General features: G+C 49.9%; 1 protein-coding gene across 1 annotated transcript in view; it reads right to left on the bottom strand.

Moving 5' to 3' along the window:
* Trappc9 (trafficking protein particle complex subunit 9) overlaps positions 1 to 14,237 on the bottom strand; it is a 430,884-nt gene that overhangs the window by 415,940 nt on the left and 707 nt on the right. Inside the window, exons 2-4 of the mRNA XM_050145170.1 lie at positions 10,678 to 11,270; positions 4,141 to 4,286; positions 2,505 to 2,633 (exon numbers count right to left, since the gene is read on the bottom strand). Of these exons, the coding sequence (XP_050001127.1) occupies positions 2,505 to 2,633; positions 4,141 to 4,286; positions 10,678 to 11,261 (859 nt within the window). The 5' untranslated portion in view covers positions 11,262 to 11,270. The remainder of the gene's footprint in view (positions 1 to 2,504; positions 2,634 to 4,140; positions 4,287 to 10,677; positions 11,271 to 14,237) is intronic.

Here is a 14,237-nt window from a genome sequence, read left to right as displayed (position 1 = left end):
GAGGTTAAAAGCTGTTGCTGCTCCTGCAGAGGACTAGAGTTCAATTCCCAGCATCCACATCTGGGGCCTTACAACCATAACTCTAAGAGACCCAATGCTCTCTTCAAACCTCCAGAGATATCCTCAGACGTGCACAGATAAGCACATACTCACAAATAGAAATGTTAAAAAAGCAAAGCAGCCATCTCCCCTAAGTTGCTTTTGCCAGAGTATATTATCCCAGCAGGTGATAAAGAAAATAAGAGAGCTTGTCTCTGCCACCTAGTGCTGGGCTTCTCGTGTTGGAAGGCACGTGTTCTTATCCACTAAGCCATCTTCCCAGCCCCTTTTAGAGAGAGAGAATGAGTGTGTGTGTGTGTGTGTGTGTGTGTGTGTGTGTGTGGTGGTCCGAGGACAACTTGTGGAAGTCAGTTCTCTCCTTCTACCATGTGAGTTGCATGGCTCAAACTCAGGTCTTCAGAGTCAGCGGCAGGTGCCTTTACCCACAGAGCTGTAACCCAGACTTCCAGTATCTTTTTAAACAAGATCTTAGTCTATAGCCCAGGCTGGCCTGGAGCTCATTATGTTGTTCAAGCAGGCCTTGGACTTATGGTGATCCTCCTGTCTCAGTTCCTTGGGATTACACAACTTAGTCCCAGTCACATGTAACAAGACGGCAATTTAGATTTCTGCTCTTCTGTGGCTGAAGACTCATGAGATAGAAGGGAGGATGTTAGATGCTTGTCTGCGGTAAATGCTCACCTCTGTGCAATAAGACAAGGCTGCCACTACACGCCAACTGGTCTGGAGATTAGAATCTGAAGTAAGATGGCACATCTGCCCCCCCCAGACCCAGCTGCTGATGCGCTGCAGGCCGCTGCCTTTGCAGTGGTCAGTCTCTCTGACCTCCTGGCCTTCCAGCACTTTCATACAAAGGGAGGCAAAAGAAAGGCTCCTGAGCTATGGAGCAGTCCTTCAGTTACTTAAGTATCTCCTGTCCATACCCACCAAGGGGGAAAAAGATTGTTACCCCAAAACTTCCAGTGTCTGAGATCACATCGGGGGCAGTCAGCACACTGAAAACCTTTTTTTAAAAAAAGTTGCTTTTGCTGGCTGTGCTGGAGACATGAGCACCTGGGAGCTGTCAAGAGGGAAACTCCAGAGGCTGTGGTCTCACAGCAGGGCCTGCAGCTACACCCAGCACACGGTCCAGCATCTGGGGGAGATCAAAGTCCAGAAGGTGGATTCCTCCCTCTCACAGCATTGCCTCTCAGCCTGCTTTCTTTCCTCTCTGATAATGGAGACACCACCAGGGGCGTCCAGCAGACAAGTATCAGGGGCCCTCAAGAACCATGCGCCTTCATCTAGGCAGGTGCATGCAGAACCAGATCATTCAGTTAGCAGCTTTGGCATGCTCTACAATGAATGGCCAGAGGATTATTATGACTCCTCTTCTAACGTGTTAACTACTGGGGACTGATGTCTCCTGCGAAAGCCGTGCCTCTGCTTGAGATTCTGCAGGCTGACTGAATGACTACTTCTGTGACTGTAGAGTTTGATTGTGAAATTATCCCGGGCTGTCTTTAGCACCTTGCCGGCCATTCCTTGCCCACCTCTGGGAAAACATTCTCGTGACTATCAGGATAAACCCCTTGTGATATATTACCTTAGCAGGTCCCGACCTTCCACAAACCTAAAAGCTATGAATGTCATCAGACAGCACCTGAGACCCATAGCAGAGATGTCCCTGATTTCTGTAACCCACCTAACCAATGTCCCTATCGATGTATTTGATGGGTGCACTTCTTTGTGACTGTCTCTGGTTCTGTAACTATAAAAATTCCATGTAGCCATGTCACTCTGGACACACCGTATCTATGCTTCTGGCCATAATCACTTCTATTGGGCTCAGAATAAACTGTCTCCTTCCCTTTTGCGTGAGAGCTGTATTTTGCAATGACACTACTTTGTCCCCATATAGGAGGGAATGCAGCTTACTCTTTGTGGAGGTTTTCTGAAAATTTCACAGACCGAAAAGTACCTAGCAGCTTTGGCTTTGGCCTTGAGTTAGGGCATTCCTTCTTAGTTGCCTAACCGTTGCTATGTGACCAGTAATACACCAAGGGTCAAAAGCTCATCTGTGGGTCTCCTCATCCACAGAAGTCTTTCACTCTTCACTGGAACGAAACAACAGAAAACCAAGTTTAACTCAGAAGGAAAAAATTTTCAACAAAACCAGAAATAGCCCTGGCCCCTGCATCAACAGTCAAAACCAACCCCGGAGACCAGTGGTACCCGTTACACAGGCACAGCATGAGTTCAGAAGCCAACGATTATTATATGTGACCCTTCCTGCACCTGCAGGGCGGAGAAGCCAGAAGAAAACATCTCCAAGACTTCCGAACGCACAGACTCCCCTGACCTAGAAACATTCATCAGACCTAGAGGAAAGGAAAAGGTAGCGCAGCACGCTGCTCCTCTCCTTGGGGACTGCAGTGGGTGCAGGTGGAGTGAGGCAGGCTCACCTGGCCGGTGTCTGTTGGCTGCTTCTGAGGGAAGTGAGCCACCCTGGAGCCTCCGAGCCCCAGCCTTGCCGCCAGTTCCTCCCGGATAGTGGTAGATGACGGATGCCGAGCACAGCCCTTCCAGGGCAGCTGGGTGCAAAGAGGAGCAAGAGATGGTTAGCGAAGTCACCCTGCAGTCATTCTTATTTGAAAAGGCCAGTTTCCCAAAAACAAAGTTCACAGTTAATGATCATTAGCTGAGCATGGTGGTGCATGCCTTTATCCCAGCACTGGGGGGCAGAGGAAGGGGAGGGTCCTCTGTAAGTTCAAAGCCGGCCTGGTTTACATAGTGAGTTACAGGGCAGACACAGCCTGTCTCAGAGGAAAGAGAAAGAACAGGAAGGAAGGAAGGAAGGAAGGAAGGAAGGAAGGAAGGAAGGAAGGAAGGAAGGAAGGAAGGAAGGAAGGAAGGAAGGCAGGCACTAGGTCTGCAGCACACAGAGATGCGCCGCCACCTGTCTTTGCAGGCCATGTCAGGGAGGACAATGCGAGAGGCTAGCAAGGCTCCGGGTGTGACTGACGGCCTGTGTACAAGAAAAACTTCATTTCCTCCTTCATTCACAGTCTGTAGGGTTCTTTTTGTTTGGTTGGTTACATTAATTTACTTAACGGGGTGGGAGGTGTGATGGCTTGTGCCACGGTGCTTGCCCAAGTCAGAAGACAACTTGGGAGATTTAGCGCTCCCCTTCCAATATGTAGGTGCAGGGGATTGAACTCGGGTCATCAGGCTTGGCAGCAGGCACCTTTACCCACTGGGCCATCTTGTCAGTCCTGCGGGACCAGCAGTTTTACCCCAGTGCTATGCCAGGTTGTAGGTCTATGGCACAGGGAGTATGCTGAGTCAGAAACATGGAACAGTAGGGCTGGGGTGTGCACAGCAGTGACAGAGCTTGGCCAGCAAGTGCGAGGCCCCGTCCTAGGCCCAGGAGTGAAGGAGGGGGGCGGGAAGGAAGAGAGGAATTTAAAAGTAATTCCTCTAAGGTAAGACCAAACTCTCTCTCTCTTCCTCTCTCTCTCTCTCTCTCTCTCTCTCTTTCTCTCTCTCTCCCTCTCTTTTCCTCTCTCTCTCTTCCTTTCTCTCTCTCTTCCTCTCTCTCTCTCTTCCTCTCTCTCTCTCTCCCCCCCCCTCTGGTTTTCCAAGACAGGAGTCTGTCCTGGAACTTGCTCTGTAGACCAGGCTGGCCTCAAACTTAGAGACTCACCGGCCTCTGCCTCCTAAGTGCTGGGATTAAAGGCGCACGCCAGCACCACCCCCCATCCCCAGGTACCACTGCACACATACTGCACAGCCAGTTCTCTCACTGGGAACTACATCCTCATCATCCCTACTGTGTGCAGGAAGAATGTGTGCTGGCGTGAAGAGGTGAGAGCACAGGCATGGGCCATCAAAGCAGAGGCCAAGAATACAGGCTGAAGGGAGTATATGCCTCCTTCGGAGGATGCGGGATGGGGCGGGTGCAGAGGGAGCAGCAGATAGGTCAGGGAAGTGACACCACAAAGCAATCAGCAGACACTACCTGCTCCCCCTCACACACTTCACTTTTCTTTGTCATATTCGAATACAGTGGACGCAACCACTCCGCTCAGACTGCCTTACCTCCCAGCCACAGGAAGTCATTCACCGAGCGCAGGAGCTCCACAGACATGTGGTAGTGCACCAGGGCGTCCTGCAGCATCCCGGCCTGGAGGCACAGGTCCCCCACGTGCTTCCGCATGCGGCCTTGGCACCGCTTCTTGTAATGTCTAAAAGAGAAGATTCGAGGGAAATGTCTTGTTATTGCTGCCCCCTCCCGCTCCCCCGGGCACAGGACTGAGCAGGATGCGAGTTTCTACCACTAACAAGAGCTGAGGAGGCGGTGTTAGGCTCTAAGGTTGGAAGCCAGCAGCAGTCATTGCCAGTCATGTGAGCTGCAGGGGTCCTGGCCTCAAAGCTGTGCTGCCTGCATGGTTTTTAAAGTAGTCCGAAGCAAGCCTCCTGCTACCTACTCAGCCGCCGCTACAGTCAGAGCCTGCTTCTCAGATAGCTCTGATTTCAGCATGATCACAGAGCATCTATGTCTCAGCTTTTAAATCAATCAGTGGTCCCCCCTTTCCACTTCAGCCCTAGGATTGTTCCATTAAAAGAGATGGGCCGTATCATCAGTCAGCTATCTGGCTTTAGCAAACAGGACCTTGGTCTTCATAATTTCAGAGCTTCGGGTTACAGATCTTTAAACACTGGTGAGGTCGTGCTGTGGAACAATGCACAATATGGAGCAGGCTCGCCCTCGGAAAACACTGCTAACCCTTTGAATATTAGACAGCTTCAAAGATACAACTCTTTTAGAAAGCAAACCACAGTTGCATTAAGCAAGTTTTCCAGAACAGCCACAACAAGAGTGGGGAAAGTCCTAACTAAATCAAAGAGACTGGCAATCCCAACAGGAAGTGAAGCCCTGTCTGGTCCAACTCTACCAGGCTGCCCTGGCTCTCTGACTACCTGGGGATTTAGCTTCTCTGCACCCGATACTATAAGAAGACATGTCTGTGCAGAAATGTAGGGGCAGACACATCAGCTTTTGCTATACTCCCTGGCACAGGGCTGCACCAGGATGGTCCTGCTAATGGGCAACAGTGCATTGGGCTGCTCTTTTATCCCCAGGAGACACAGCCACAGTCACCCCAAGGTCTCCAGATTAGTCTTCCTGGCCTTCCCCCAAGGGACTACCACCCCCCACAGACCCTTCCCAAAGCATAACCTGATACGTCACTCTCCTGCCTCAACTTCCTTGTGCAGATCCGAAGGGGTCCACCACCAGCTACTCTATGCCCTCATGCCCTGGCCCTCCAGGTTCCTAGCATTCCAGACAGGACAAGGGCAACTGAGATTGTTCAACCCGGAACACCGTGCCAAGCCTAGCCTCACCATCTAAGAGGGGAAATTACACTGGGGGCTGGAGATGGCTCAGCACTTGCTATTTTTCCAAATAACCTACATCCGGTTCCCAACACCCACAGGGTGGCACACAACTGCCTGTAACTCCAGCTCCAGGGGATCCAACACCATCTTCTCCCTCCACAGGCACTGCACACACATGGTGCACAGACGTACAATATACAAATCATACAATAAACAAAACCTTATTTTTAATTACTCTATAGGACTGAGGCTGTAGTTTTGTGGTAGAGCACACATTTAGCATAGTACAGGGTGGGAGCCCTAGGGTTCATCCCTGGTACCACAAAGAAAGGAAGTGTAAAAGTATCATGTATGATTGTCCATGCACATTATGTAAAGCCATGTCCTTGCCAGAGTGACCTGTCTGTCTGGGGGGTCAAGTTTTTTGGTGCCACTTAACCGCCAATGAATTCTGAGCTTATAACAGAGCTTGGGCACTTAGGTGGGGAGATTTTATTTTTTTAAAAGCACCAGACTGGCTGGCTTTAGGTTCTAGCACCACAGAGCAGACTCAGAAGAGAGAAGGTCTGGCCAGTTTGAGCCTTGATCCTGCTGCATCACCAATTAAACTCTCTGAGAATGCTCAAGCATGGGCCTGCCGAGCCCACATGGGATACCATTGGTGATGTGAAGTACATGGGTTCGGTGGCTAGCTGGAGGCCGAGAGCTAGCTGTGCTGGCTTTGCCACCCCTCCACATCTTCCCAGAGAGCACTGAGCCTCACAGTAGCTCACACTTAGCAAAGCACTGCCTTCCTCGCCCCCACTGCCCGTAACTACTATGGTCTCAGGAGGTGTGTCTCTTTGAGTCTACCAAGAGGACAAATGGATTCCACAACTAGCCAAGAACCTTTCTCCCATTCCGTCACCTCTCTCCTTAGGTCCCCTACCCAACCTTCCATCTGATTCCACAGAAAGGACAGGACATTAGCTGGAAATCCCATCCTGCCCCTGCATGGGGCCCCTCCCTTGAGGATGGCCTCACCTGTCTCCTGCCACCACTGCCACCCAATTTGTTCCATACAAGCTCCTTCCTACAATACAGTGCCAGAGCCCAAGCCACTCCTGCCTGGCTACAGCAGGATTTTCACAATCTGGATGGACAGCCCTTCATATAGGCAACACCTTCTGGGCACATGTCAGCTGCCCCAAGAGCCGATCGATATTCCTCATACCCTGCCACTGGGGTTCTCCACATTCCCAGCTTCCAAATCAGCCCACCTATTTCTAAGGTTCTAGACACAGACTCAGTGCTGACACGTCACCTCCTCTAACTACCAATCCAACCCCAGCTGTTCGGAGCATCTCCTCTACCCATGTGTCCCGCCGCCTCCTCCAGCAGCTGACTACCCGCGGTCCACCCAGATGTGCCGGGCAGAACTACAGATGTTACATTTGACCCTTCCTTTGTTCCTGAAGCGCGCTCTGGTATGTTCCCCAGGACCTGCTCTAACACACATCAAGTGCCCAGAGCTGTGTACCCATACTACCTCGTGGGGGTCCTCACTAAAGAAGTTAGTTTCTCCTGCAAGGGGCTCTTAGGAGGGTCCTTGTCCCTCACACGGGAAGGACACAGATTCATGGTTCCCCATGGCCTGACAGTCTCCGTGACAACTCTGCTAGAGTGAGCAGGTGAGAAGAGGAAAGCCCGGGGCAAGCTATTGTCACATGAATGAATACAGGACCTAGTGAGTGACGGGAAGGCCCTGCAACCATGGTAGGGCCCCTGCTTTTTCCCTGCAGTGTGGCCCCAACTCCCTGTACTTCTTTTGGCCCCAACGCTAAATGGGAGGGAATCTCTCAGAAAGTCTAGTCTATCTCCATGGAGACAAAGTAAATGAAAAATGAAAGTGTTTGCATCTGGCCAGAGCAGTAAATGGAGGCTCAGAGGCAGCGTGTGGTAGCAGCAGGATGCAGAACAAGACACAGTGGGGACGAGGTCAGCCAAAGATTAGATGCTGAGGGGTCTAGATCTGTGACACACATGAGCAGCATGCCATCAGCCTTCCCTGGTGAAGAGTGGCCTTTCCTGCCTATATCGGAGAGAAAAGCCTGGCTGGGGAGGGCCCGGACAGAGGTCTGCAGGCAGAGAGGAAACAGTGGTCAGTAACACGGGTCCTCACATGCTTAAGACTCAATGAACTGGCTATGTTGAAGGTCATTTGCTTCCTGGTCTTAGAAAGGTCAGCCTTGAGCCCTCTTAGAGAGAGAGACTGCCATCCACTTAGAATGGCCTCTACCCTTTCTGGGGAGAAGCTGCTGACAGGAAGGAATAGGGAATGGGCCCCTGAGGGAAAAGCGGAGAGAGAAGGCAGGCAGCTCCCCACAGCGGCCCTGCTCCCCACATGTCTGACCTGCGGCCACTGCCACCATGCACACCCACAGCCGCAGCCACCCTCCGCATGCCTCACTCGCTTCCAAGCCTGGGTTCAAGCAAGGCTGCACTCTTGGTGTCCCACGTTAAAAATATCCCCCACGGAAACCTCTGCGGCCACCCAAATGAACTGGCATCTTACATCCTCAAAAGAAAAGGGCGTTAGTAAAGGCTCATTTGTCACCAAATACTGAAGACCACAAAGGTCCCTGGAGCAAGTATTTTGACAAACATCAAACACCAATGGGTTAGGTGCCAAGGAAGCTAAAGTCTAAAAGAAAGAAATCAACAACAACTAAAGGACCGCTCAGAACACACAGGGATCTAGGCAGCGGTGTTGGCTTTTTGAAGCAATGGCGGCAATGGGAACAGCACATGGGCAAACTAGCCACTTTTACAGTGGCGTCTTCACAGCCTACCTTTTCAGACCCAACAACATACTCACAGGGCGGTATGACAGAAAAAAAAAGAGAAGAAAGAAAGAAAAGAAAAGAAAGAGGGACAAGCAAAATTAGAAACATACAAGAACAAAAATAAATCCGAGAGCTACACACTACATGTGCAAAACCCCGATGGCTCTGATGAGTGTGTGCGTGTGCACGCACATCCATGCACACCCAGCGTGCCACCAGGAGAGCTTGCTCTGTGGGTTCAGTCAACTTATTGTGACTGGGCCAAACCAAACTGGACATGAGCCCAGACATTTCCCCTACAAGCTACAAGACACTGTCATTTCAGCTTGGACAAGTGTTCACGCTACCAGGAGGGGCAGGCAAGTGTGAGTCGCTGTCCTGGCTCCACATCATCCCAGAAGCCAGAGACTTACAGGGCTGGGATAAAGCCAGCTGAGTCGGCTGGACTGTGGTTTTCCCAGCATCATTACCTCCCTCCAGTCCCAAGCAGAGGCTTTGGAGTGGGTTTGGCTGGGACATCCGCTCTGACTCAGTAGCTACTGACTTCCTAACCCTTCCTCCCAGGAAGCCAGGCCATGATTACAGGCAAAGGTGAAGGAAGGTGGGCTGAGACACACCAAGAGCTTCAATTCAGGTGAGACATGAAGATTCCATCAAGAGGTACCAAACATCACAGACTACATGACAGGGCCGCTCTCTGCTTCCAACCCCTAGGGGCTGCCCTTGGCCTAGGCTCGATTCCGTGGTACCTTATCAACTCACCACCAAGCAGAAAGTTGCTCAGTGACGCTAGATAACTCCAGAAGCGTACTACTTTGCGGCACCCACTCGGCAGCAGGCATGTTACGCCATTTGGGCCTCCCTGGGGATTATGATCTGAATTCCATATGAAGAAGCAGGACAGACTCGATTCTTTGAGCTCCTGCCGAGGCCTTCCAGCCTTTGAGTGCCGCGGCTGTACCGAGCTCTCCCTATCAAATGGGAACCCCTCTTGGCAAACCTGTGCTTCCATCTTGCCTCTTCTGCTAGCAGCCACTGTGGCAGGTGGTTACATGAAGAGTGGGTTAAGAACATAAGACACATCTGTAATTGTGATCCAAGGAAAAGTGTGAGGAACAGGGTCAGGCTTCATCCTGCTGCATCTCAGAATGCAGAGAATGTAGATACTTCATACTTCAGTGTGTACAGGTGGTGTTTCTGACCTCCTGCAGCTCTGGGCTGAGGAAATGACCTGGTACCTGTAGAGTGCCTGGCCTGGGAGTGGGAGGCACAAGCTGCACTCCAGGGCCCAACACTTCAGAATCTCCTCTGTGTGCTCTGGGGCAGTACTAACAGACAAAGCAGCAGCCACAGAGGCTAATTCAACTGTCTATTTGTCACACAGTTTGTGTTCTATTTTGCTCTTGTTGTTGCTTGTTTTTGTTTTGTTTTTGAGACAGTTCCTCTGTATAGCACTGACTGTTCTGGAGCTCACTCTGTAGATCCACCTGCCTCAGCCACCTGAGGGCTGGAATTATAGGTGTGACCCGCTGGAATTATAGGTGTGACCCACCACGTCCTGCGTCCTGCATAGGTTGCCTATGGTTAAAAAGAGTCAAAACAGGGCTACGGATGTGGCTTGGTAGGTAAAGGGCTTCTCTGGCATGCAGGAACCCTGGCTGCGGTTTCCAGCACAGCATTAAAAGCACTGGGATATCGCGGTGCTCACCAATAATGCTACTAGCACTTGGGAGACGAGGCAGGAGGAACAGAAACTCAAGGCCACTCTCAGCTACTTAAAGAGTTTGAGGCCAATCTGGGCTACATGAGCCCCTGTCTCAAAAACAAAACAGTTGAAATAAATATTTTGTTTTTAACCTAGCATATACCAATGCAAGCTTTTTTTTTTTTTTTTTTTTTTTTTTTTAGTTTTTGTTTTTCCAGTTTTGTTTGGGTTTCTCTGTAGCTTTGGAGCCTGTCCTAGCACTAGCTCTGTAGACCAGGCTGGCCTCGAACTCATAGAGAGTCACCTGCCTCTGCCTCCTGAGTGCTGGGATTAAAGGTGTGCACAGCCAGCTGGCTTATCTTTTGTTTTGTTTTGTTGTTTTTGGTCATAATCTATTTTTATGTTATTTTTTTTCAATGTGTGCTGTGTGTTTTACACACATAGCTCATCCCAGCTCACTATAGCCTGGTTCCTGGTGCTCAGAAGTCACAGGCAGTGATGACTGCAGGAGTCCCACCAGGAGACTCTGTGACACCCAGGAGTGTATGTGCCGACCCCTAAGGGACTCAGTCCTCTTGTCTAGTGGCCAGTGGACCACATTTCAGCTATCCTTGCTGCAGCCACACTTTTATATCACTTTTGCCTCCTATGTAAGGAGACACCAAGCCCTGGGCTTCTAGGTCAACCATTCCTACATAAACTTACCTACTATCCGTGTCCAGTCCCACGAAGTCCTTTTTCTCAAAGGGGACACAGAGAAGGGGAATCTTGTCCCCAGACTTGTCGGTGGCTCTGTCCAAGCGCTTGGACTCCAGAACAATGAAAAGGGACTCGATGAAGTCTTCAATGCGCTTCTCCACCGAATCACAGTCCTCGTAGTTCGGATAGAAGGCCACATCAGGGCGCGGCTGCTCGGCCACATCACCCTGCAGCCCAAACACGAAGAGGCGGGAGTCATAGAGCGTGGAGCCGTAGATCTCCTTCTGCACGTGGAACTTCTCGAAGGTCTGTGGCCAGTCCTTGGCCGAGAAGCAGTCGGTGATGGTGATGAGGCCCACCACCTTGCGGTGCGTCTGGAAGTCGCCCCACTCGTTGTTCTCGGGTGGGTAGTGGTGCCGGTAGCGGATGAAGAGGGCGCGCTGCGAGTCACGCACGCTGAGCTGGCTGACCGAGCAGATCCGCTTGTAGATCCTGAAGAAGTTCTCCTCGGAGACGATGCCCACAGCCTGCACGACCACCAGGAGGGTCTGGTGGTCCTCTGCGCACTGCATGTAGTCGGGGACACTCATCCTGAGGGCCTGCCCAAAGGGAAGAGGCTATGATAGGTGTCTCTGCTGAGCGGAACTTACGCTGATCCCATTAACAGTGACGGGCACAAACCTCAGTGTCACATACCAGGTCTACTCCCAGTAAGCCTCAGCAGAAACCCTGGCTGTCACTCTGAGTGACCACAAGTGATTTACATAGTATCCCACAAGGCTACTTGTCTCTTCTGTGAAAATCAGACGTTCAAAATAACCATGGATCAAACACACCAGTATTAGTGAACTTTTCCCAGTGTCCTGTGTGGTCTCTGTGCAGAATGACAAAAATGATCCACCCATGGTGGCTCATGCCTGCCATCCTGGCACTCAAGAGGCCAGAGTCAGGGGGCTGGAGAGATGGCTCAGTGGTTAAGAGCATTGCCTGCTCTTCCAAAGGTCCTGAGTTCAATTCCCGGCAACCACATGGTGGCTCACAACCATCTGTAAAGAGGTCTGGTGCCCTCTCCCAGCCTGCAGGCATACACACAGAAAGAATATTGTATACATAATAAATAAATAAAATAAATATTTAAAAAAAAAAAGAGGCCAGAGTCAGATCATGAGTTTCTGGTCAGTCTGGCTTCAATCCCAGCCACTTAAGAGACAGAGGCAGGCAGATCTCTGAGTTCAAAGCTAGCCTAGTATACCTAGTCAGTTCCAAGCCAGCCAGAGTTATATAGTAAGACCCACACACACACTACCCACACACTATCTCAAAAGAATATTTGTTAAAAAAAAAAAAAAAGGAATGAAACAAAGGAGCTGGAGAGATGGCTTAGCAGTTAGGAGTACATACCACTCTTCCAGGTTCCAGAGTTCAGTACCCAGCATCCATATCAGGCTATTCACAACTTCCTTCAATTCCTGCTTCAGTGGATTATTTGCCCTCTCCCTGCCTCTAAGGGCACTGCAGTTATATAGGATCACACACACACACACACACACACACACACACACGAAATGCCAACAAAAATGTCTTAAGTTTGACTGGTGACAAAGTTGCAACTTGGAAACCACAGGCTGATACATTTAAACGGGAGAGCTGGGGAGCAAGACAGGATCTATGTCAATGAAGTCGTCAAAAATAAGAAGAGGTGAGCATGGTGGAACGCACTTTGAATCCCAGCTCTCAGGAGGCAGAGGCAGGCAGATCTCTGTCCATTTGAGGCCAGTCTGCTCTACAGAGTGAGTTCTAGGACAGCTAGGGCTGTGTAAGAGACCCTTCCTCAAAAATAAACAAATAGATCCCTTAAAAATACACAAACATGGTGTGCCGTTCTTAAGCATACAGTTCTGAAAGTGTGCGTAGTATGCATTGCTGCACATCTCCACCATCATCCATTTCCAGAACTTTCCCTCTGACAGCTCTGAAACTCTATACTTAATAACAACTCTCTCTCCCCTCCCATCTTTCTTTCTCTCTCTCCCAACACACACACACACACACACACACACACACACACGCGCGCGCGCGCGCGCGCGCACGCAAACACATGCACGTGCACACGCACGCGCACGCAAACCTGGAAGCAGTCAGCTGAAAAAAGCCAGACAAAGGTGGACAATGGATGATCCCACTAACTTCAAATGCCTAAAATACCTGCAAAACCATAAACAAAGTGTGTCCATGGCTGCTGGGGTTTCCAAGGGTCAGGGATGAAGAGTGACTCTCTGAAAGGTACGGGTTTTCTTTCTCAGTGACAGAAAAATGTTCTGGAACAGCAACAGTCATACAACTGCACGTGGACTTAGGATTCCCCACAAAACTTTGCACCTGTTAGGAAAGTTCTCTCCCAACGAGCCCGTAATGCCCTCCCCTCTTTTTACCCTGGGTCTCACTAAGTTGCCCAGGCTAGCCTTAAACTGGCAATCCCCTGCCACAGCACTAGGGTTACAGGTAAACACCACTATGCCAGCCTATTTGCTTTCTTTCTTTCTTTCTTTTTAAGAGTAAGTTTCTTCAACCTTCCTCAAGACCCAGTAATACCACTTTAAGGTATATACCAAAGGATGCTCAATCGTGCCACAAGAACATGTGCTCAACTACGTTCATAGCAGCTTTGTTTGTCATAGCCAGAACCTGGAAACAACCTAAATGCCCCTCCACCGAAGAAGGGATAAGGAAAATGTGGTACATTTACACAATGGAGTACTACACAGCAGAAAAAAAACAATGACATCATGACTTTTGCAGGAAAATGGATGGAGCTAAAAAACATTATTTTGAGTGAGGTAACCCAGACCCAGAAAGACAATTATCACATGTACTCACTCATAGGTGGTTTTTAAACATAAAGCAAAGAAAACTAGCCTACAAATCACAATTCCAGAGAACTTAGACAACAATGAGGACACTAAGACATACGTAGATCTAATCTACATGGGAAGTAGAAAAAGACAAGATCTCCTGAGTAAATTGGGAGCATGGGACCTTGGGAGAGGGCTGAAGGGGGGAGGGGAGAGGCAGGGATGGGAGCAGAGAAAAATGTAGAGCTCAATAAAAATCAATTTTAAAAAGACTGAACCAACAACAAAAAGATTAAGTTTCTTGACACTAGCTTCTTCCCTCCCCCACTAGTCTACCACCTGAAACAATTTTTAAAAAAATCAAACCTCATCAGGAAATCTCCGAGAATACTTCTAGGTCTCCAGCGCCATGCCCCTGGTGCTACTGTTTGGTAATAACAGACAAGGCAGATGAGGAAGCGGCTCTTAACTCCGCAAAGTCGCTGTTTTTAAAGGGGGTGTGTCGGCCTCACACGTTTCCCTGAATTCAGTGGAGCCCGATTTCAGCTCCGTTAAAAGTCACACTCACCTGACATAACACCAGAAAGCCCTGCTTTAACAATGTAACAGGGAAAAGAGGCTACAACCGAGAGGCATGCTCAAAGGCCAGGCAGTGTAACACTTTCTCCTCCCAAGCTGTCACACTGGAGGCAAACTGGAGTTGACAGCGCAAAG

This window comes from Alexandromys fortis, unplaced genomic scaffold (assembly GCF_014885135.2).
Source record: "Alexandromys fortis isolate MF-2015 unplaced genomic scaffold, M_Fortis_MF-2015_v1.1 scaffold_2_1_26212458, whole genome shotgun sequence".
Lineage (NCBI taxonomy): Eukaryota > Metazoa > Chordata > Mammalia > Rodentia > Cricetidae > Alexandromys > Alexandromys fortis.
This window is presented reverse-complemented; position numbering and strand designations above follow the sequence as displayed.